The sequence below is a fragment of the Poecilia reticulata genome, linkage group LG22 (assembly GCF_000633615.1).
Source record: "Poecilia reticulata strain Guanapo linkage group LG22, Guppy_female_1.0+MT, whole genome shotgun sequence".
Classification (NCBI taxonomy): domain Eukaryota; kingdom Metazoa; phylum Chordata; class Actinopteri; order Cyprinodontiformes; family Poeciliidae; genus Poecilia; species Poecilia reticulata.
The window spans coordinates 19561362-19582922 of record NC_024352.1 but is presented as its reverse complement, the minus strand read 5'-3'; the positions used below and the strand labels follow the sequence as shown (position 1 = coordinate 19582922).

Sequence of the window (21561 nt, the reverse complement as noted above, 5' to 3'; positions counted from 1 at the left end):
AAACTTCCTGTAGATTGGCGCCTTGCATTTTGTCAACAACAAGTTATTAGATGATTATAGATGATTAAAGTGGTGAGTCATCTATAGAATGCGTAGAACAGATCTTCTACCCAAACACTGGTTTAACACTAAGCATGTAAAAAAGTAATCAGCCAAACATTTCCCTGTAGCACAACTATTAGACATGTTTACAGATTTAGTACTTTACTTCACCATTGCATCCAAAAGTTTGGATTTTTATAAAACATGCATGATTAAACATTATTTATGGCAAGGCCACTTTCACTGACAAGTTATTCTGTTAAGTTGACATAGTGTCAGTCTTTGTTTATGGCAAACCTTTTCACTCCATTTTTTTTGTCACCAAAAGAATCCAACATGGTGACAAGTAAATTAGTAGTTGACTAGTAAAATGATCATATCCTGACATAAATAATATAATATATAACACCATTAACAGATCTTAAAAAAAGGTAGACAATAAGTTATCTTAAGACCTCTGCTGAGAGCAGAACAACAGCTCAGAGGACTGGAGATATTTTTCAGTATGGTCTTTAAGTCTGAAATGTTTAGCTCGTTTCCATCTTCTCCTTTGGGGGAACATTGTCTGGCCCATAATGTGCCTTCGAGGTGGATGGGACATCAATGTTGGGGTCACCATTGTTGGCTGTGTTTATTTGGTTGCTCTTGCCGAGGCTCTTTATGATGCTCAGGTTGGTGCGGGCCGTTTCCATGAGGCTGTTTTCCAGCAGCCAACCGTCAGATTCGGAGTCAGGGTCTCCCTGCCTCAGCACGTTTTCCAAGGAGGTCTGGAGGTAACGAACACCCGTCAGCACTGACAGCTAAAACAAAACAGGAATGCAATTAATGACAAAAATGAAAGAAAAAGATAGTTTGTATATGGTTTGCTTTAGTTATTTTTAGAAGACCAAAGGAGACACTAAGATTGTCTAAATGTAAAGATTTTTCTAAAACAACAGCAGGTAGTGAACGTATATTTACTCCATCTTGATTTTTGTTTTCCATTTTGTCACATTATGTATCTGTATCACTCTGGATCTGTTTTCTATAGGAACAGAGGTAATCAGATTTGTAATCATGCAGTAATTAAAAAGGAACCAGTTAGAGGCTACAAAAGACATGAGACTAGGGCATATGGGAACAAGTTCAAAGCACATTCAAAAGTGTTCTTGTGACCCTGTTATATTTAGGATCCAAATCTATTACTGAGTATAAGTGGCAAATTTTGAAAATTTACGTTCAGATGCTCTTCATGCACACTAACTGAGCTAAAGAAATCTTGCAAAGAAGAATGGGCAACATTTCAGTATTAGATGTGCAAACCAGGCAGACAAATTCAGAAAGACTTCTATGGTTCTACAAACTATTATGCTCTACTTTCACTTGTCTGTTTCAAAAAATCCCAATAAAATGTTTAATGTTTGGTTTTGATGTGTGACAAGTTCAAGAGGTACAAATATATTTTCAAGGTAAGGTAGTTATATAGTGTTTCCTTGCCTCAAAGAGCCAGGTAATGAGGACTGTAAGGCCAATGGACTGCATAATGTGGGTGTAGTACTCCAGCAGTGCCTGTCGGCAGCCTTTCATCCACAGGTTCTGGTCCTCGGTTTGATGCTCATAGTTGAAATGGGCCGAGTTGTTGGTAATCTGCTGCTGGATGCAGGGCCGAGGTGAGTTGATATTGCAGCAGCTGAATGGGACTCCATCCATCAGGTACTTCCCCTCTACATTACTTCTCAGTCGACTTGAGAGCAGGAAAGGGATAAAGTTGAATGTTTATTGGTCAATTTGGTGCATTTCTCTCTATTAGTTTATGCAGCCAAAAAAAAGCCATGCAAACTAACCTGAACTTGTGTGAACAAAATAGCTTCTTTGTTCTTTGTTTAATTATGAATAAACTGTGATTAAGGCAGTCGGGGTGCTACTACAAGTAGATGATCTCAAACACACATGTTTAATAAATCAATGTGAGAAATGGCCTCAACTTTTGCCTTACTGAACAGATAATGGACTATGCCTAAGAGCCACATTTTTGTCAAGAAACAAACCATGAGCTCTCAATTCTTCCAGAAGAAGGGTTTAAATATTCATCTAGTAACTATTTAGTCTGAACTTATGTGTAGTTTGGAGAACACTAGACTTAAATCCAACTATTAAAAATGAAGTTGTTTCTTCCATCAATCTTCAACCATTGAAAATAAGAATGGTATAGTTCAATTGTAAAATGTCAATATTCATTCTGAAGAACAGCTCTGTATTGCTGTCTTTTTTGTCACGTTTTTAAAATGTTGCAACAACATACATTACTTACTCTACGACTTCCTTTTTGGACATGTCCAAGTAACGGTGGCTTATCCACTGAATGTGAAACCAGTCTTTGTAGCCGCTGTTTCCACAGCACTGGAACTGTATCTGCAGTGTGTCCACAGTGTGTTTCAGGAAGCAGCGTCCTGGCATGTCCGTGTCCTTATAGAACCTCATAGCCTGCATCAGGCCCAGGTTCAGAGCTTCCTCCAGCTCCCAGTGCATGCTGTAGCACATCAGAGCCCCCACAAGCACGCACAGGGTGAAAAAGAAGGTGCACACAATGTAGGGCAGCATGATCAGCTTCCAGCGCAAAAACTTACTGGAGTCCACACAGTCATAGCAGATCTTCCCACCCAGGAAATTGATTGCACAAGCAATGAGGCCCACAGCTATCAACATGTTGGGAACATACTGGATGTCCTTCTCTGCCATCAGGTCTTCACGCTTTTTGAGCTCCACCTTGAGGAAGAGCCCCAGGCTGAACAGGATGACCCCTGTGACCACTGAGATCCAGTTGAGGATCCACAGGATCTGGGCCAGCTTGTCCCTCCTGGTCTTAGTAAACTTTACCTTTAAAACTGCCATTGTTTGTATATTTTGTAGTTATTCCTTAAAGGTGAGGGTGGGATTAATTGCGGGATGTAAGTAGATCTTGGAAAAGGAACAGTTTATCCTCCAGAGGGGGCAGCGGACTGAGGGGTGGGGGTTTGGTTGTAGGTTCTCTGTCGGTCCTTTCATAAGCAGCTTACTCCAGTCGTCGTAATTGATATAGTGTAGACGCTGCATTATGGTCATGCTGAAGAAGGCTACAGTAAAAAAAAAAAAAATATATATATATATGTTATCAAATGAGTATACTGTCTAAGAAAGGAAAATAGTGATCAATAAGTAGAATGACATTTGACAAGGTTTTCATAAGCATGGAATATCAACAAAACAACCATATCAATGAAACAAACATAAGATCAGTATCTCTTAATGCTATTAAATGTGTAAAAAAAAATCATTCCCATTATGCTTGCTTAAATATTAAGCAAAAACTCTTATTTAGGAAATATTTTAAAAATATTTAAAAAAAATCTACAGCTATGCTCACCTTCATATTCTCTGCTTTCGTCAGTAACACCTGACGTCATCCTCATATTTGCCTATTTTCTCCATGATGTCCTCATTCTTTGTCGAGGGAGCCGAGTGGTCATACTGACACAGATATCACAAGGTAACTACGGGAGCATCTGAATGAGACCGGCGGCCAACACCTGACCCTCCACGTAATCTCCTTTTAATCATTAATCGGCCCTGGGCCCCACTAGGGATTTACACCCACCTTCTGCCACCTATGCAAATCTGACAGTCTCAGTTCTGGGAAAGTAATAACAAGTAGCTGTTGTGTAAGCGTGTAGATTAAAATTCAAGAGCAGATTTAACACTTGTATTTCTGTTTCCAAGACATGCTTTGTGCTAAATAATAAGCATGTTCTATTTACTCATTCCTAATATTCTTATGAAGGTGAAAGGTGTGGTCGAGAGTTTCAGTGAGACATAGTTAAGCGCTAAAGCACTGAATGTTGACTATTTCCAAATTGACACAGTAAAATACACCAAATGTCATCTAAATGTAATTAAATATTTGAATATTCAATTAATTCATATTAATTTAAATAAATTATATATCAATGTACTGTGTCTATGTTGCACATGTGTCTATGTTGTTAGATCCTTTAACATTTTGGTATATTGTGCTATTTTGGTATATTAAATAAAATGCCACTAAACTGCATGGAAGTTTTTGGGTAAAACATGACAATGTGAAGAAGTCAAAAGGGTATGAGTGCATTTTTATGGTACCTGGGTAAGTATTTTTTTTTACATTCTGCTTGTAAATTAATGACATAATCTAGAAGAAAGTTAACAGAGTACTTTGAGTGGCTGTGCGACTATTTGGTTCTATGAGATTTTGAGAAATAGTACACTGAGGCAAACACAAAGTCAAAAAGGAATACTTAATTCCCTTTATAATTATTGGATTCTTCTTTTGCAATAGTCCTCACTACTATTCCGGAGATGGTGCGACTCAGCCAATGAAATGTTAACAGAGAGGGATTAGTGGATTAACATCTAAGAAAGTAGCTTGGGTGAAGGAAAACATTGCTGCAGCCGCTGTGGTTGTTTGAAAATCCACAGGACACAACTTAGAGCACTCACTGCTCTGCTCAGACCGAGGAAATTTCACCAACATTCAACAGACAAATAACCTCCTCTATTGCTGAGTAAGTACTGAATATATAACATTTTTAGATATCAGAACAATTCTCACCACCTCCATGTGTTAATCTGATCTTGAACAATCCATTGATCTAATTATTTTTAAAATAGTCTAAGAACATTACATGTTATAGGTTTGTAACACCTGAAGGACATATGCCTGAAGTGTATTATAAATCTCACTTCAGGCACACTTTCTCGGTCTTTGAGGATCGTATATGCCCATTGTTTAACGTTAAATATTGTAATAAATACACTCAGATAATGGTGAAGAGGTGGCAGAACTCTGAAAAATTGTTGTTTTAAAGTTTGAGATAATTTACAGTTCTGTACAGTAAGGTCACAGATTATTATGGCCATCAAAATGTGTGGCCAGTGTCAATTTGGCTATTTGAGGGTTAATTTTGCCTGAAATTCCTCATCCTGCCACAGAACCCAAGATCTGACATTTAAGATCATGTTGGAGGGTCAATGGTCTGAAGCTTTGGGTGCTAACAAAATCAGAACCATCATCCACTGGCTGAAGAAACTGCATATTAAAGGTACATAAAGAATAGAAGAAACCTCTGATCTCTACTTAGCAAAATATTTTATGGTAAAAGGTGTGTTGTTGCATTAAACTTCACAAAGGTGATGCGTGTTTGGAGGAACACCTACAAACCTTTGGCTCCTGGCTACAGAGGACATCAGAATTCACAAAGAAGGAATTGTTAACCTTGTGTAAGTATTTTGTATTTGGCAATTTATATGTGATTTTAAATGGGAGATATATTGAAAGGCGTGGCTTTCAATGTATCAAGATACTTATTGTCAAATGTGAGACAGTCTTCTGTGTTCTGCTGCCCTGAAACTCTCCTCTAAATGCTATTTTCTCCCAATCTCTTTCTTTAATGTTAAATCATGAACACTAACCTTAGCTAAGGGAAATAAGGCAGACAGTGTTTCAGTGTTTCAGGTTTTGATGAGTTCTAATGTGCTCTCATTGATGTGTTGATTATTCTGGTTGGCCCAACATTTTTTAGAAGCTTCACAACTGTTCCATGTTTATAACCTTTTCCAGACAAATGTATGTTGATTGTTTCTCTTATTTGGGCAAGATGTGTTTCTTATTTTGTGGACTGGAAAGGTAAACATTTTTTTAGCTTTCTTCCTCCAAATTAATGAGTAAAAAGCCCTTTAAATTGAATATGTTGTGTTAAACCCATTTTATTTAATTCAAGCTATGTAACTGGGCACTGCCACTTTATCAAATGTCACTTCTGAAAAAACAAATCCCATAAATCCAAAACATTTATATTTTACTTTTTCACCCAATAGGTTTCAGTCGTTGTCAGGGTTTGTGGATGTTCCTGGATCGGAGCTCCTTCATTGAAGTACACATCTTGCTCCAGAGACTGCAGAACCTGCTCATCTTGGTTCAGTGGTTGAGAAAACAACAAGGTCCATTCAGCAACAAGACGGATCAGCTTGACATATTTGAATCAATCCAGCACTAAAGTGATCTTTCTTGACAATTTCCGATTAGATTTGAAGGCTCCATGTATGATCTGCAGGGACACACAGCACTCATCGAATGGCAGAAATACTTGTTGGAACCAAGAGCTCTGGACTCTGAAACGACACATCTGGCTGGGTCGGCTGGTTCAGTGGTGGGGCATTATGGGGCTTCTGCCCAGGTTCCCTGGTACTGATGTCTTTGTAAATGGAAGAATTGACATGACAGAAAGCAATCACATCTCTAAAGACTTTTGTGTTCCCTGCTCTTGCTGTTAGAAGCCCAAGAACTGAGACGTTTCTCTCAGATGTGGAAGGAAATGGAACTCAGCCATCAGGAAATGTGGCTTAAAACTGCTGGGTAACACCACTGCTGTTTTTCTGAATAGATTACAAATATTCTAATTCTACTCGTATCCTTAAATTTATCCTTACATTTTGATTTCCTTTCTTTCTTTTTTCCCCTATTTGAATTTAGGTGGAATAAGAGAGAGATGGAAAGATGTGGCTTTTTGATCAAGGGTATGGTGATGCAGCTGTCCAAAAAACATGGGTGTATATGGACTTCTGAAGACTGCACAGATCAATGCTACCCCCCACCTTCTCTTCACGCACTTCTGAAGCTTGTCTTGGTTCCTTGTACTGACAGCATGTTGGTCCAGGGTATTGTATCCAGTCAGCAATATGTTTAAGGACTCATTACATGGTATTTAAATGTACATTCTTTTTTCAAAACTTTAACATTTTCACATTTTGTCATGCTACAACCTCAAATCTCAAAGCATTTTGAGTAGATTTAATAGACTAGTGGTATCCAATCCTGGAGTTTAGACCTAAAATATTACAGCTTATAGGTCAAGGGCTTGAAATTCCAGTCCTTGGACAGTCACATTATGGTTTGCAGATGTGCCATTATTTCAGATTTCAGATCAACCTGGCCTTCATGATGCTGTTGGTTCATCGATGTTCCCTAACAGACCTAATGACTTCACAGAAACAGCGAGATACAGTATGTGAACATAATCACTCACATAACATAATTAGTTATGATAAACTACTTTGTATTGGTCTATCACTTAAAATCCCGAATGAAATACGATGAAGTTTGTGGTCGTAGCTTGGCATAATGTTGCAAAGAATTAGTGCAGTCACCATGGCTTATGGCACTTAATGAACTCATCCCAGCTATTATACTTCATCCTGGATGTGGCTAACTTCTTACAGTGCAAAGACAACCTTCTGCAGTCTTTTTGCCGTGCATTTACGATCCCTCACAGATTTTCCCATCAAATCAAAGCCTTCTGGATGTTTGATCATAGGCGCACAAAGGTACTCATTCAAGAACAATGAATTTGTTAAAATAGAAACAAATGAAGATGTGTTTATCTTTGGGTTCTATCATTTATATTTAAAAATAACTTGATTTGCTAAATAAAGCCCAATGAAAATTTGTTCCTAGGCCTCCATGGAGCTCTTGTTGAGTCCCAAAGCCGCTGTCCCTCAGTTCTCCTGGCAACATCGATGCATTATCATCTCTCTGCTGAAAAACAAGCAGCACCACATGGCACTGAAGTATATCCAGTGGACAAAACCTCCCATAGAAACCACAGAGGATGCAAAACTTTGTGCAGAAGTGTTTCTTCTAAGCAGGTGCTCTCTTGGCTTCTTTAACAATTGAGTAATGTCTTGAATTAGTGCTTGGCTGTTTGGTCATTCTGTTTCTCCACCTACACAGTTGTCTGTCTGATGCTTGGGCTTTGTTGAAAAGAAGCCACACAGAAAATGAGGATATGGTCATGTACTTCCTCCAGGCCTGTAAAGGAGTGAATCTACATGCTGAAGCTGTAAAATACATTTGCCATGGATGCAACGTGGGTTAATCTACTTTAACTCACAAATATTACTTTACTTCACACTCCTAAAGGTCTAAAACAACTTTTTTAAACTTTTGATCAGGGTGAAGAAGACTGCAGCAGAGCTGAAGTATGCATCTTGCAGCAGAAGAATAAAGGTAAAAAAGGACATCAAGAAAATGCATCAGATGTTGAATAAAGTGCATTGCATGTAAGTCTTGTTTTCTTCAGATTGTTTTGGTGAAATGATACCCTGCCCACTGTCTGCCACACTGTATCAGAATCAGGCGGAGAGAACAATGTCTTCAGAGGAACTGGTCAAACTGGTCAATAAGGCTGTGACGGAAGTGAGAAAACCAAATCCCAGCATAAGGTACTGGGGCTTCTAAATTAAACCACACATCAGTGAGACAGGAGCATGTCAATAACTAATCTAATAATAAAGTCGGGGAAGCTAGAAAAAAAAACAACAACAAACGGTGACAGAAACAGATGGATCTGACTCCGAAATCAACAATTATTTGTGATGGGGTTGAGTACTACAACATTAGGTGAGGAAACATTTGCACAAATCCTCTGTTGAAATGAAAAGCAGGGGAGTTGGAGACATAAAAGAGAGCATTTCAAAAGAACACAAAACCCCCTTCCAGACATATTGGTGGTAACATCGTAATAAGGGTTCAGTGGTACTGGTGCACTGCATTAAGAGGATGGGATAATGAAAATAATAAAACTCAATTTACTCAATTTAGGCTGCATCTAGTATAACATCCTTGTCCATCATGAGTTTATGTCATTTCTGATCAGCACTCTGTGTTCTTTATAACAGTGAGGTTGTGTGGCCAAAGAAACCAAAGAGAAAATCAAGCAGCAGAGAAATATTTCTGTCAGTGCAGGCTCTGCGCCGCCTCACACCAAGCCCATTCTCAATGGAAGCTGTGGAAGAAACCGAACAAACAGCAAATGCTGAGGATGACCAAGGGGAACACCACTCTGAAGCACAGGACATTCTGACTTCTGAGAATCAAAGGTCTTTGTCTGCCCTTTCTTTCTCCTCTGCCTCATCAGCACCTCTGCCGAAATATGCTCACTTCTTTGACAGCACCATAACGTTGCAGAGGATTTCAGCTTTTCTCACTGATCAGGAGATCCAAAGTATAGGAGATGATGAAGATGATGAGGACAATTTCACCTCAGTGGCTGATTCTTTGCCACAATGCTGGGAGCCAAAAGTGTCACCAGATGGCGCCACAGAACAACATTCCCTCTATGACTTAGGCAAAAGTTTGAAGTCCCAAGATAAAGTAATATCTTATGCTTTGCAAGGTGGAGAAGACAGGAAGTACACATCAGGAGAGCAAGTTGCTGATGATTCTCCCAAAATGGTCGCTTCAGGTTCCCACAAGAGGGAAGACCAGTCAGATGGTTTTCTGGTGATATCATCAGATCAGGTGGGCACAGCTCACAAATATGAAACTGTATATGTTCTGTTGTCTGTCTTTTACTGCACATTTTATGATCAGAAAGGAGACGAGCACCACCAGCAAAAGGAAGCTCTGGGATGTGGCATTCAAGACTTGTCCAGTACACCATCAACAACCCTCCGGGATCCAGTGACTGACCTGAACCAAAGCTTGGTTTCAGAGGACAACACTGACCCACCAACATTTGGTAAGTAGGACATCAGGTTGTACCTCTAAGCCACCCTACAGCATCATATCCAGCATCATATCAACTTCTACTCCTTTGACTGCTGAGAATTCCTCTGAATTTAAGTGTGTCTGGAAAATAAAGCATTTGTTTAGATTGCTATCGTTTTTTCTAACACCAATTAGTCTGGTTGTGTCCCCCTTCTCAGGTTTTGTCCACACTGCTGGATGAACAGTTTTTGTCCTCTTCTCTTTAATCAACAATTCCAATTGTTTCATAAAGTGTTTCCACCAGAAAGTCTGCTCCCATCTTTCTCCATAAAATCCACCCACTTTATCATACACAGGTTCTCAAGCAGCCAAAGGGCTCATTCCATCACTGTTCTGTTTCACCAATACATTTCTTTTCAAAAGATTTTTTGTCCAATGAAACCAAAATTGGTTGTAATTTATCTGCTTCATGCTTTCAAGATTTAAGATTTTCTAACTTGAACACACATTTAACTGTTAAATCGCATATTGCAGAAAAATAAATTACCTTGGGGGAATTGCTAATTAGTTCTTTTGAGAGATGACTGAACCACAGATAAACTGTTGTGCTGCTCACGGATTAGAAATACCGGTAGCAGCACCAAAGGGATGGGGACTGGGGAGAGATTGGTTTCCTTAACCTTGCTGCGGCAGCCATTCATCCATAAAACAACCCCTATTTCTCCACTGCATTTCCCCCACCCCATATTCTGTGTGTGTGTGTGTGTGTATGCGTGTGCGTGTGTGTGTATGGGGGGAGTACCTTACAGCTCTGCAGATGCACCTATTTTGATCACAACTGGGCTTGTTGTCCCTCACTCATGCACATCAGCTCAAAGGCATGAGACTGTGCTTAAAAATTATGAGAATATTTTTTTCTTACCCAACGGTTCATCTTATGTGATGGTTTCTTTTAAAAGGAACTTTAATGCTCATACAATGCTGGCATAAAGGCAATATCTTCAACATCTACCTTTCCCAATTCATTGCATTCCTTCTTCTTGCTCACAGATAATACCACGTCTTCCTGTCCACTAGGCCCCTCATCCACCGACAGTCTGGCCAACTTCACTGATTTCTCTGCAACGCAAACAGATGACAAACAGGTACTTTATTTTATTTTTTTTCAGTTCTTCATATACAGAGACGTTGTCGTCAACGATGTGAAACATTATCCGGCCTTCAGGGGGCACTATTGCTCCAGTTAGCTACTTGGTGTGGCTGGGATGATCTCATTTTTAGGCCCTTGGGATTTCTCCTCATCACAGCCCAGCAGGTGTCCTCTTTCCTCCCCTTCATCCCTTGTTCTTCTGTCCTCCAGCATAAACATCACTGCTTTTAAGATCTCCTCCCACAATGATGTCATTCTTCAAACAGAAGTGCAGGTCACATTGTTGCTTTTGTACATTTGTTTAAAAAAAATAAAAAAATAGGTGTGTCCTGTCCAATCTGACTATGGATTTGTGATTTTTCTTTGACCTAGAGGACTAAAGGACTCACTGGTGGGTTAAGATGTGTGTACCTCACTTTCTATGTCGATTGGGTAAAACATTATTAGAGATGTTGTGTTATTATTTTTGAGACCAGAAGTGTGTCCACACAAAGCTGAAGTTCATTAAACTGTATGGCCAATAAAAATAACTACAAATTATTAACCTAACTGCGGTGCCTTGCAAAATATTTTGAAATTTACATTTTGTTATCTAAGAACTCCAGTATATTTTTTTCAGTATTTTGTTTGAAAGAAATGCATAAAATTTAAGTTGAAGTAAAACAATACACAGTCTTCAGTTTTTCTGCAAATTAAAAATGTAAACGTGTGGCATGTACCGAAGTACACACACATGCATACACACACATTACACACGCATGAAAACAGCAGATAAGGTAATCAACCTAAAGCTGAAATAGAGCACTGAGAGTCAAAATGGAATTAGTAACACTCACAGAACAGCAAACTATCTCTGGAAATAAAGTCAAAAAGCAATTGGTAAGCATACATCTGAGACAATACAATTAGAAAAATAACGGTTCTACACCAGTTCCTTACTCAAACCCCGTTTTACTGCTTGTAAATTGTGAATCCAGAATGCTTCTCTTTGTAACAAGTCTGTTTCTGCCAGGCCTTCTTTTAGAAACAGTCATTTAATTTTCTTGACATTTAAAGATGACCAGCTGTGTTAAAGTGTCGAGCCACGGGGGATTTCTCATCTTTATCCCAAATATTACTTTCGTGTTCAGAAATGTCTGACTTTTGTTCAGATTCACCAATCTATCCAAATATGCATAGGCATTTCTATGAATAAGCTATGTTATGTTGATATGGTATTTGCAGCTCCTCTGGAGTTCCCACAGGCATCTTGACTGATCCTTTATTTCCTTTTCCAATTGTTAGTATAGATTGACATCCATGTCCTCATAAGCTTGTAGTGCTAATGATGGATTGAACTAATTTAAAAGACATGTTCAAACTCAACTCTGCTTTTAACTTCTCCACAATGTTGTCCTTAACCTGTCTGCTGGATTCCTTGGGTTTCCCAATGTTATCTATCAAACCTCTAAGGCCTACACAAACAGTTGTATTTGTACTGAGATTTGTGCTTTGGACTGCATGTTGACTGCAGTCCACTTGAAGTCAACATGCAAGTGGACTGCACTGATTAGGCAACCTTTATAAATTATTTATTGCAATGGATTTTATGTAAGCTAATGTGGAAACTAATATTTCTTTTGGTTCGGAAAACCCAAAAGAAGGATATTTAAATTAGTAAATGTAAAAGTGCAAAATTAAATAAAAAAAAAAAAATCTGGATTGAAACTGCACTGCTTGCTCAAAGAAACATGCAGCAAAGTAATGCTGGCCGCTGCTACAAGTTAAAATGTTCAAGGTTTAAGGTGAGATGAATGGCCTCTATTAGGAGCATTTAATCAGTAGTTGGCCCAGTGCATCCTTTCTGCTGCACCCCCTCAAGGGGAAAGATTAATGGGTACAGGATATTTCATTAAGCCCTTCACATCACTGCTCAGGATATGAGGCTGTAATTGTGTCTGTTTTTCACTCTTGCTTTGTGTTACAGGCAGAAGGAAAGGAGCTTGCAGGTTGGAGAGGGAAGGCTCCACAACAAAGAGTCATGAGTGGAAGAACACAATCCAGGAAAGGCAAACGAGTGAAGAGAACATGATGAAAATAATGGATGGAAAAAAGACAGTCTTTTGAAGACATGAATCTCATTTATATATCATAAAGTCACACTCTGTAACACTGACCGATCAACTGAACAATTGGATATACCAGGAACATGCAGTACATACTTTCTTGAATGTTTCTCTGAGCTATACCTGACAGTGTCACAAACATTATTACATATATATTTTCACCATTGCCTGTTCAATATTAAAAGGATACCTGCTGTTCCAGATAAAAACACAAATACACCACATTAAAAATCCACTGATGTTATCACTGGTAGTGATTCCACTCTTTACATTCTTTGCTGGCTTCCCCCATGCTTGGGAAAAAAGGGATGTTTGCTTTGCAGACAGAGTATCTCATGAAAAATGGATGACCTCCCAATGCTTTCTTCAGCCCATTCCCCTCTATATTTACCCAGAGTCCAGGGAATGCATTTGGGTTAGCATCCCTCCCCTTATCCCTCTCTTGTTCGGGTGAGTGAATAACTTAACACACATTTCAGGTTGACACACTTCTCCTGCGGATCTCCCCTGCGCCCAGTTGACGAGTCCACACATGCTGTATTATTTAAAAATGGGCTTTGGAATTCTGCTCATGTAATTTCCTCTTCGTGCTTTTTTTAAATTTAAGACTTTGACCTTGCAGTCGTTGCAGCACTTCTGATACCAGAGGCTGCCCAAGGTCTAATCAGGTAGGACATCAGCTCAGCTACATTTAGTTCATTTTGTGTTGAGAAACAATTCATCTGCTTCTCAGATGGATTGGAATTTTCTTTTTTAAAAATATGATGAATCCCTCTCTTTCTAAATTAGCGATACTATTATACAATTAAAAAGACAAAACAGATCAAATCTAAATCTAAAGTCCAGAGAATCCATTAAAAGTAAAACATTTTTTGGGGGGGAAAGCTTCTGTGTCTGAAAGAAGAATTTTGTATGGGGTGTGTACAGTGCATAGTAATGATGTACATTTTTTGTTATTATTTTTTGAAATTAAACTGTAAAAGAAAATCTCCATCCCACAATTTTCTGTTATGTACTTTTCAGAAGCCTTTAAAATGATATGACCACACCATAAAACCGTCTCAGTTCTCTGGAATCGAATCAACTTCAAAGCCTAAACCTCTCGCACACAAACATAACTCAAGCTAATCTGTGAGCTGATAAGATCATGAAAATCAGAGTGCAGAGCTGCAGCAAAATGACAAGGCCTAAATCACACTCCACGGAAATACTGCAGTTAGTATGATGGATACAAATAGCCTCCTGTTATCTCTAAAGCACACATATAAATACTTGTCTTTATGTTGTATTGAATATTCCAAGGAAAACTACAAGAATGATAGTAATGGAGCCTGGTTTTAAAAGACTCCATGAGATCCCTGATGATGAAAAAGCTACAGGTTCACATTAATGACATTATTCATTAAAAATAACTCCCTGTACTTTTTAAGTTAAAAAACAAGAAGAAAAAGAGCTTATTTAGTTGTATGTTTTGACATTCTGCAACAAAAGGATTTACAATTAAAGCTGGTGATCATAACATGTCTGCAGACTAGAAGTTGGGATTTTTGCCCACTGGAGGGCGCTGTGAGAAGGCAACGTCCCACCAAGGGGACAGAGACACCTTGCTCAGCTCAGCAGATGGGCTCATTGGAGCATGTCAGATGGCTGCGACAGGCCGCTACCTGCCCTTCCCTTAAGACTGTCACCATGTATAAACAAACCATTACTCTTATTTTTGAGCATGCATAGCAGAATGTAGGCTATCAGTGCAATAAGAATATGTTGCATCTCATATTGTTAGAAGGACTCGAAGTAAAACCCAGTATTTTGAAAATCATGGTTTTTATTAGAATTTTTCTACTTGATAATTGTCTATTTGTATTCATTGTAGTTAAAACATTTTACTGCAGATGATGAGATGTGTTGGTATCCATAATAAAAATGTCAAGGTTTGTTTAAATAAAAATATAGTTTAATGCTAAAATTATCATATTTGGAGTACTTCCTAGGACCGTATGGGGTCAGAGGAAGGGCAACATTCAAGAAAAAAGTGTTGAACGTGTTGAAGACAACAAATGGATGATAGCAGGCAAAATAAATATCTACAAAACAGAACTCAACAAGGTCTTTCCAATGAAAAGCTAAAACTAAAATGAGAATTGCATCAAATACTTAAAGTTCTTAAAGTACAAAAGATAAGTAGAAGGAATCTTTATGCTAAAAAGAAATATGTAGTATGGAGCACCAGATGTGTCCCAAAACCTGAATGGTTTAATATTACTCTTCTTTATTTCTGAGATTATTTTTTAAAATCAAAATGCAGTTTGTAACTTCTTTGGTCGGATATTAAAATATTATTATTATTATTATTATTATTATTATTATTATTATTATTATTATTATTATTATTATTATTATAGAAAACTACAGTGTGTTTAATCCAACATAAGACACCGCAAGGAACCGTTCAAATCAGTTTTGGTCAAATCCACTCCAACTGTAGTTGCGCTCTAAAACGTGGCAGCTCTTAAGTCCTTCTCAGCAGTTTAAGACCGCAGCAGCAGTGGAGCGGTTCATCGCATACGGTCTGGATGCAGATGGAGAGCCCCGAAGGCCTCTGCCCACTCATTAATTTGCTGCACAGTTCGTCCTCGGATGCTGCGCCTCCGCTCGTCTCTGCTTCCACTGCGCAGCCGCACTTTCTCCGGCGGGCAGCAGGCAGAGGCGTCAGACGGGAAAATGGCCCTCGACAATCTGATCTTCGTTCAGTGCATCCTCTACTTTCTGGCCTTCGTGTTCGGCTTCATCGCCGTGGTGCCGCTGTCGGAGAACTCGGAGGACTTCGGGGGGAAATGTCTGCTGTTCACCCGTGGAATGTGGCAAAACGAGAACATCACCGTGTCGAAGCAGCGTTTCATCGTGGAGGAGTGGGGACCCGAGTGCTCCTGCAGCTTCATCACTTTTATCGGGATTGCATCCCTCATCCTATCCGCAGTGCAGGCATGGAGGCTGCTGTTCTTTTTGTGCAAAGGACACGACGAGTGAGTGGCAGTTCACATGTTCCCCTTGAGCACAGCTACGTAGGAAACATGATGCAAAGCCTAATGGAAGCACGATTCATCATTTATAGGTTTAAAAGTGTGTATGTGGCCACTATAGGCTAAATACAGCGCCTATATTTTGTGTTAGAATTTCAAAATATTTTCCGCATCTATTAAAACGCGCGGTCATCTTGCCCTGCAGCTGGAGAATTACGCAGTACCTCTTCAGAATATGAAAAATCCGCCTTAGTCTCTAAAGTACACCACAATAACAAAGTTTTTTAAGTCTGGATTTGTGATGAACTGAACAGTTATCACCACAATTAAGCCATGCTGAATTATTCTATGAGGTCTATTAGACCTTCCTGGTATAAAGTGTTTATGTCTGCTAACCTTGATGGTTATGGCTTTCATTTCATAAAAATAAATAAGTAAATAAATTAAATTCAGTGTCTCTGAAAAGCATCATATCATGTAACATCAAAAAATAAACATATCTCACACTGTGATGATGCAGCAAGGTTATGGCCTGGGCCATTATGGATAATATAGCTGTCCATCATGGAATCATTGACACCCTGCACAAGCAGTATACGTCTGAAAAGGCTGATGTAAAATAAGCTTCTCTATCCACAGAGAGCCGTATCCATATCAATGGAAAGTTTGGAGGAAGGAAAAAGTGTGGTAGACAAGAGTCCACCTACAAAAGAAATAATTACAGCCATGAGGGATTTGTTAATGTCCATTTCAGAGTTTAGGAAGACAATTGAATGGCAGCCTCATTTCTGTCAGTCTGCTTTAGAGCAGCTCAAGTTACAATGTAGCTTACCCCCATCAGTGTGTAAATGGTGTAAATGACTGTAGTGTGAAGCGCTTTGCTATCCCCAGACTTGATAAAACGCCATACAAATTAAAACTATTTACCATTTTACCTTTCAATTCAATGGTATGTTGTTTTTTTTTACCTGATATTGGTGCACCTTTTTCTAACATACTTGTTCCTTCCTTTAAACTTCACATTACTAATGTGCTTTCATATAACCTTCATTAGCAATTGTCTTTTGTGGCATATTCTCGTTGTGTGGGGTGTCAATAACTGTCATCTGGATAACTGTCCCTCAGAAGTGTTCTTACGTAACAATTCTGTGTCCAAATCTTTTTTTTCTGTTGGTCTTATGCAGTATTCACATTTTCCAAGAAATAAAATAAAGGGCTTATATAAAGGGCTGTACTGTAGCTTTAAGAGCAGCATAGACCGATTTTGTATGTTTCTTCTTTCTCCCAGCAGCTCATTTTTCAATGCCTTCCTCAACCTGATGATAAGCTCCCTGGTGATGTTCACCATCTTCCTGTCCAGCACCATTGTCAGCGTGGGTTTCAATCTGTGGTGCGATGCCGTCACTGAGAGTGGGACCATGCCTAACAGGTGAGATAGGAGCACACAATAATTGACTTTAAGGAAAAAAGCATCATATGGTCCCCTTTAACGTCTGGTTAATTTGTTTAGCTGTGAGGAGCTGCAGGACACGGACCTTGAACTCGGCGTGGACAATTCTGCCTTCTATGACCAGTTCGTAATAGCTCAGGTAATGGTTTTTGTTTCCTAGATCAATCTGATATTTCTTGAAGTGCGGTCGTAAATGGAGGATGTCCTTGTTTCAGTTTGGCCTCTGGGCTGCCTGGCTGTCCTGGCTTGGGATCACAGTGTTAGCCTTCCTGAAGGTCTACCATAACTACAGACAGGAGGATCTGCTCGACTCCCTGATCCACGAGAAGGAACTGCTGCTCAGCCGCTCTTCACGCTGCAGCTCTGACCTCAAAACTGGCCTGATCTAGAAACTACAACTCTCTCATCTCTGCCCCCTACAGTGCTCGTCACAAGTTCACATACGCTCGACATCCACATGGATCTCGTTTTAGATATTAATGATGCATTTCAACCGTTTTTATGGTGGGCTGATAATACAGCAAACAACTTCACTGAATTTCATAAACAATTGCATCCACGAGTTATCTATTGGTCAAAATGCCAGGTTGGGTTGTAGAGATGTTAAATTCTGGCCTTAACTTTTCACTACTGTTGTGGAGAAAAATAAAAATTTGCCAAGCTTTAAATCACTCAATCAGGTTTATTTATGTGCTGAACAAAAACAAGCCAGAATGCTCTCATTAAAAGCTCCATATTTGTTTTATTTTTTTCCAAGGACAAGACAGTGGAGAGACTGTCTGCCTCATGCAGCTGCAGCAAGACAACATCGAACCTTGGTTGTGTAACCCAGACTGGTTCATTTGGTGACAGTTCATTAGCATTTAGAATAAAGACATAACATTGCTCTTAGCTGAATCGGTAGACTTCTTTAAAGTCGTTGGTTTCTCAGACCCAACACAGCTTTTAAATGTAATAAATGTATTTTCAGAATATTTTAAAGTCAGTACTTTTCAAAATTGTAATGCTAGTTTATTTAGCCCAAAGCCTTTTAAACCTAAAAAGGGGCTACCCAGACTAGCTTTGGAATAGATAAAGCAGGCTAACATCATTCTTTTGAAAAGTACTCAACTCTAATATTTTGTAAAAGTGTGTCCTTCCCTTAAAATCAGGGATGTCACACCAACAAATTTAAATGAGCTCTATTAGTTTTGAACCAGAATTCAGAAAATCTTTTCTGTTGTCCACTAAAAGTCATCAGCGTGTGACTAACCAAGGGAGTTTTAACTAAACTGTATCAGGAATTTATGTTTATATTTGAGTTCATATCTTTAATTATAAACATACGTTGATTTAAGCAAACACGCAGTCAGAATTCTTGTTTTAAAATTCAGTGTAGTGAGTTGTTGTAACACCGGTTTAGCATAAAAAAAAAAAAACATTTGAAATGCACAACTAAAAACCAAATTAAATATGAAAGTTGTTGTGAGTTTATGTAAACCTACTTGTGACCAGAACTGTAGGTTCTCATCTCTGCCATAAGATTCACCAACGTTTGCCTGTGGAGACAATCAAAATGAATTGGCTTCTGCTTTACATTGTCATAGAATCAAATCAAATGGATCATTTTCTTCCTTGGATGAAACTCAGACAAAAAACTGCAGGTTTTAATCACTGCTTATTGATTACAAACCAAGCCAACTATTTACCTGAAATATATACTTGAGTTTTCTTCAACTCTTAATTTTCTAGCCACTCAGTATTTATGAGCTTGTGGAAATTATTTATTTATTTATTTATTTTTTAAATCATATTTATTTGTAAATTTTTTTGCATGGTACCCAGTGCATGACAAGCTGAGCGGGTGGTTTTAGATATAAAGAGGTGTAGTTATTATTTTCTGGTCGTCTCTAGATTAACGTTCTCCTTAGGTAGGCTTTTGTTGTGAAAAGGCACATCTTGGTGAACTGAGACTCATTTGCATGCGTAAGCAAAGTAGATCAATCTGCGCTTTTGCAGTGTGTTTACACAGCAGCTACCAAGAGTTGTGTATGATAAACTGCAACTCAAAGCATTAATATATTTAGCAGCTAGGCCAAAAGAGCTTTTAGCATCAGTGAGATATAAAACAGATTTTATGATGTGCTGTTTAGCGACTGAGGCTTCTTCTTCTCACTTAATAGGCTACAAAAACAATATATTATACTGCTGTGACATATGTATGTATACCTGCATGCATTCCTGTGGCTATTACATCACATCCTCTATTGGTCAGGAAGAGCACAACCAAGTTATCTAATTTTGATAGGCAATGACAGTTTTATTCAAAACAATAGAGAACATAAAACAAAAGGAACTAAGAAAACCCTCTATAAAGGCACTTTTTCCAAAGTGACCATAAATGTTCAGACAACAGTAAAAAGCAGCTAAGTGTGCATATACAGGACGTGGGTTTACTGGGAATCATTTTATTGCTAATGACAATTTAGTTTGACAGTATGGAGTTGTGGGTGTTATCTTTTTTTTGTTTTGTTTTTTGTTTATTTCTTCTGTGCAGGTGTTGATTTGCCATATTGCTTCAAAATTAAAATGTGAGATCTCCACAATCAAACAGGATCATGATGATTTCCCTGAAACCTGTCATACAGACAGCACTGTTCTGTCACTGTCTTATTGCTCATAACAAGAGGTATGTTGGATGTGCATCACTGTGCCCTTTGATTCCTATATAACCCATTTGTGTGCAAGTTTGGCTGCTTTTTTTTAATTTCTTTGCTTCATTCGATAAATGAATTCATATATAACTCATATCTACAATAAATTCTGTATCTGGTTCTGATATAATTCTGAGTTTGGCCTCAATTGTTCCAGGGTTTTCTTCTCGTCCAAATATACACATGAGTTTGGAATCGGAGTTACACCGATATCAGGTGAGAAAATAGAAAACAACAAAAGTAAAAGTATATTTTGGGATTTTTGAATTGATACAGACACACAGTAGAAGACAGACATATATATACACATAACAGGTGAGATTCAAGGGTGAGGGGCATCAGGCAGTTGAGAGGGGGAGATTTATTAAAACTATCATCCTTCATATACAGTGCCTTGCAAAACTATAGACCCTCACCATGACATTTTGCAACTGTACAGCCAGAAACTTTAATGTTTTCTGTTGGGATTTTATGTGACAGACTCGACAAAATATAGAGTATTGTGGAAAGGATAGGAAACGATGTATGGTTTCCAATATTCTATATAAGTAGAAGTCAAAAAAACTAAGGGTCAGTTTGCAGATGAGTTTAATTGAGAGGGAACCAGAGGAGAGAGAGGAAGTGAGTACTTGCAAATATGTGGCAAAAATACTCTGATATTCATTAAGGATGCCAGGAGTATCAGAGAAAAACAAGCACAAATGTGACATAAATCTGACCTCGTCTAGCCCCCATTACTTTGATACCTCTAAATTAAATCAAGTGCAGCCAAAGTACCTTACACTCTCTATCCAAAGGAATGTAGAAATCATGGATTATTCTCGTTCCACTTCACTTAAAATCTTAATAAGCAGATAAAGGATGACAGAAAAGAGCATGTAATGGCTTTTTGCAAGGCACTGTAGTTTAAGTATATTCTCTTTGATTAACTAGAATGTGCTACAGATGTTACATCCCGGAAGGAACGGACGGACAAGAAAGAATAAAGTGTTTTCCGTCCCATTTAACCCCATAGTATGAGGTGATGTAGCCCTGTGTTCACCTTCTAACGGATCAACACCAAACACCCGATTCTTTGCCCTGCAGACGGGCACTTCTGAAACATTTTCCAACAGCTCTACATTCGTGAATATGGATTTACAAGGCTAAATACTGATAGTGATAGACCTTATTATATTGAGCCATATATACACATTCATTTGTTTGGGATATATTAGATACACAAATTGTGTTCTGTAATAAAAATAAATATTTGCATTCCTTTGGAAACATCCACTCACAGGCAAAAAGACTTTAACCTGAACTGAAGGATGAAATCATTGTGGGGAACATGTGAGCATCATAGTTGCAAATGTGCAAACATATTTTCACAACTTACATATGGAGTGGCATATCCAAACTGTAGTGCATACGTAGAAACATACATACAGAGATGGAAGCTACATGTTTCTGGGATTAAACATATTCCCTTTTCAGTGGGGGAGAGGTGCAGAGGTACCACTGCAGAGCCTTGCAACATGGCTGAGCTGTTTGTAGGCTTAGGTACCTCCAATTATATATATA

At 38.5% G+C, this 21561-nt stretch overlaps 3 protein-coding genes across 7 annotated transcripts; 2 read left to right on the top strand and 1 right to left on the bottom strand.

The window, feature by feature from the left end:
* Positions 1–73: 73 nt before the first annotated feature.
* On the bottom strand, positions 74–3601 carry LOC103458995 (photoreceptor outer segment membrane glycoprotein 2-like). The gene is made up of 4 exons (XM_008400165.2): positions 3425–3601; positions 2333–3134; positions 1519–1765; positions 74–842 (listed from the first exon to the last, which is right to left on the bottom strand). The coding sequence occupies exons 2-4, from the start codon at positions 2911–2913 to the stop codon at positions 570–572; spliced, it is 1101 nt and encodes a 366-aa protein (XP_008398387.1). The 5' UTR covers positions 2914–3134; positions 3425–3601; the 3' UTR covers positions 74–569.
* An 873-nt stretch (positions 3602–4474) lies between these two features.
* LOC103458996 (uncharacterized) lies at positions 4475–13079 on the top strand. 4 transcript variants are annotated; one of them, XM_008400167.1, is made up of 16 exons: positions 4475–4598; positions 5026–5135; positions 5224–5313; positions 5911–6033; positions 6119–6277; positions 6370–6448; positions 6566–6755; positions 7273–7416; positions 7547–7737; positions 7823–7958; positions 8044–8098; positions 8172–8313; positions 8770–9391; positions 9464–9611; positions 10631–10725; positions 12697–13079. In XM_008400167.1, exons 2-16 carry the CDS (start codon positions 5051–5053, stop codon positions 12799–12801), a joined length of 2364 nt encoding a protein of 787 aa, XP_008398389.1. In that variant the 5' UTR covers positions 4475–4598; positions 5026–5050; the 3' UTR covers positions 12802–13079. The 4 variants fall into 4 exon arrangements, with proteins under 4 accessions (XP_008398389.1, XP_008398390.1, XP_008398388.1 ...); XM_008400168.1 differs by having other exon boundaries at positions 6367–6448; positions 10658–10725; XM_008400166.1 differs by having other exon boundaries at positions 6367–6448.
* Positions 13080–15383: 2304 nt separating this feature from the next.
* Positions 15384–20128, top strand: tmem179ab (transmembrane protein 179a, genome duplicate B). 2 transcript variants are annotated; one of them, XM_008400171.2, is made up of 4 exons: positions 15384–15858; positions 17147–17284; positions 17366–17444; positions 17521–20128. In XM_008400171.2, exons 1-4 carry the CDS (start codon positions 15473–15475, stop codon positions 17692–17694), a joined length of 777 nt encoding a protein of 258 aa, XP_008398393.1. In that variant the 5' UTR covers positions 15384–15472; the 3' UTR covers positions 17695–20128. The 2 variants fall into 2 exon arrangements, with proteins under 2 accessions (XP_008398393.1, XP_008398392.1); XM_008400170.2 differs by having other exon boundaries at positions 15385–15858; positions 17144–17284.
* The last annotated feature ends 1433 nt before the right edge of the window (positions 20129–21561 follow it).

What these genes read in the sequence shown, in the direction of transcription:
- LOC103458995 (XM_008400165.2), bottom strand. Translation starts at nt 2,913, where the DNA reads ATGGCAGTTTTAAAGGTAAAGTTTACTAAGACCAGGAGGGACAAGCTG. An exon ending in TCCAAAAAGGAAGTCGTAGA is followed by an intron (nt 1,766 to 2,332) that starts GTAAGTAATGTA and finishes CCTGCTCTCAAG; the next exon opens with TCGACTGAGAAGTAATGTAG. An exon ending in TCATTACCTGGCTCTTTGAG is followed by an intron (nt 843 to 1,518) that starts GCAAGGAAACAC and finishes GTTTTGTTTTAG; the next exon opens with CTGTCAGTGCTGACGGGTGT.
- LOC103458996 (XM_008400166.1), top strand. Translation starts at nt 5,051, where the DNA reads ATGTTGGAGGGTCAATGGTCTGAAGCTTTGGGTGCTAACAAAATCAGA. An exon ending in TTGATCATAGGCGCACAAAG is followed by an intron (nt 7,417 to 7,546) that starts GTACTCATTCAA and finishes ATTTGTTCCTAG; the next exon opens with GCCTCCATGGAGCTCTTGTT. An exon ending in CACTGACCCACCAACATTTG is followed by an intron (nt 9,612 to 10,630) that starts GTAAGTAGGACA and finishes TCTTGCTCACAG; the next exon opens with ATAATACCACGTCTTCCTGT.
- tmem179ab (XM_008400170.2), top strand. Translation starts at nt 15,473, where the DNA reads ATGCTGCGCCTCCGCTCGTCTCTGCTTCCACTGCGCAGCCGCACTTTC. An exon ending in AGTGGGACCATGCCTAACAG is followed by an intron (nt 17,285 to 17,365) that starts GTGAGATAGGAG and finishes TAATTTGTTTAG; the next exon opens with CTGTGAGGAGCTGCAGGACA. An exon ending in ACCAGTTCGTAATAGCTCAG is followed by an intron (nt 17,445 to 17,520) that starts GTAATGGTTTTT and finishes TCCTTGTTTCAG; the next exon opens with TTTGGCCTCTGGGCTGCCTG.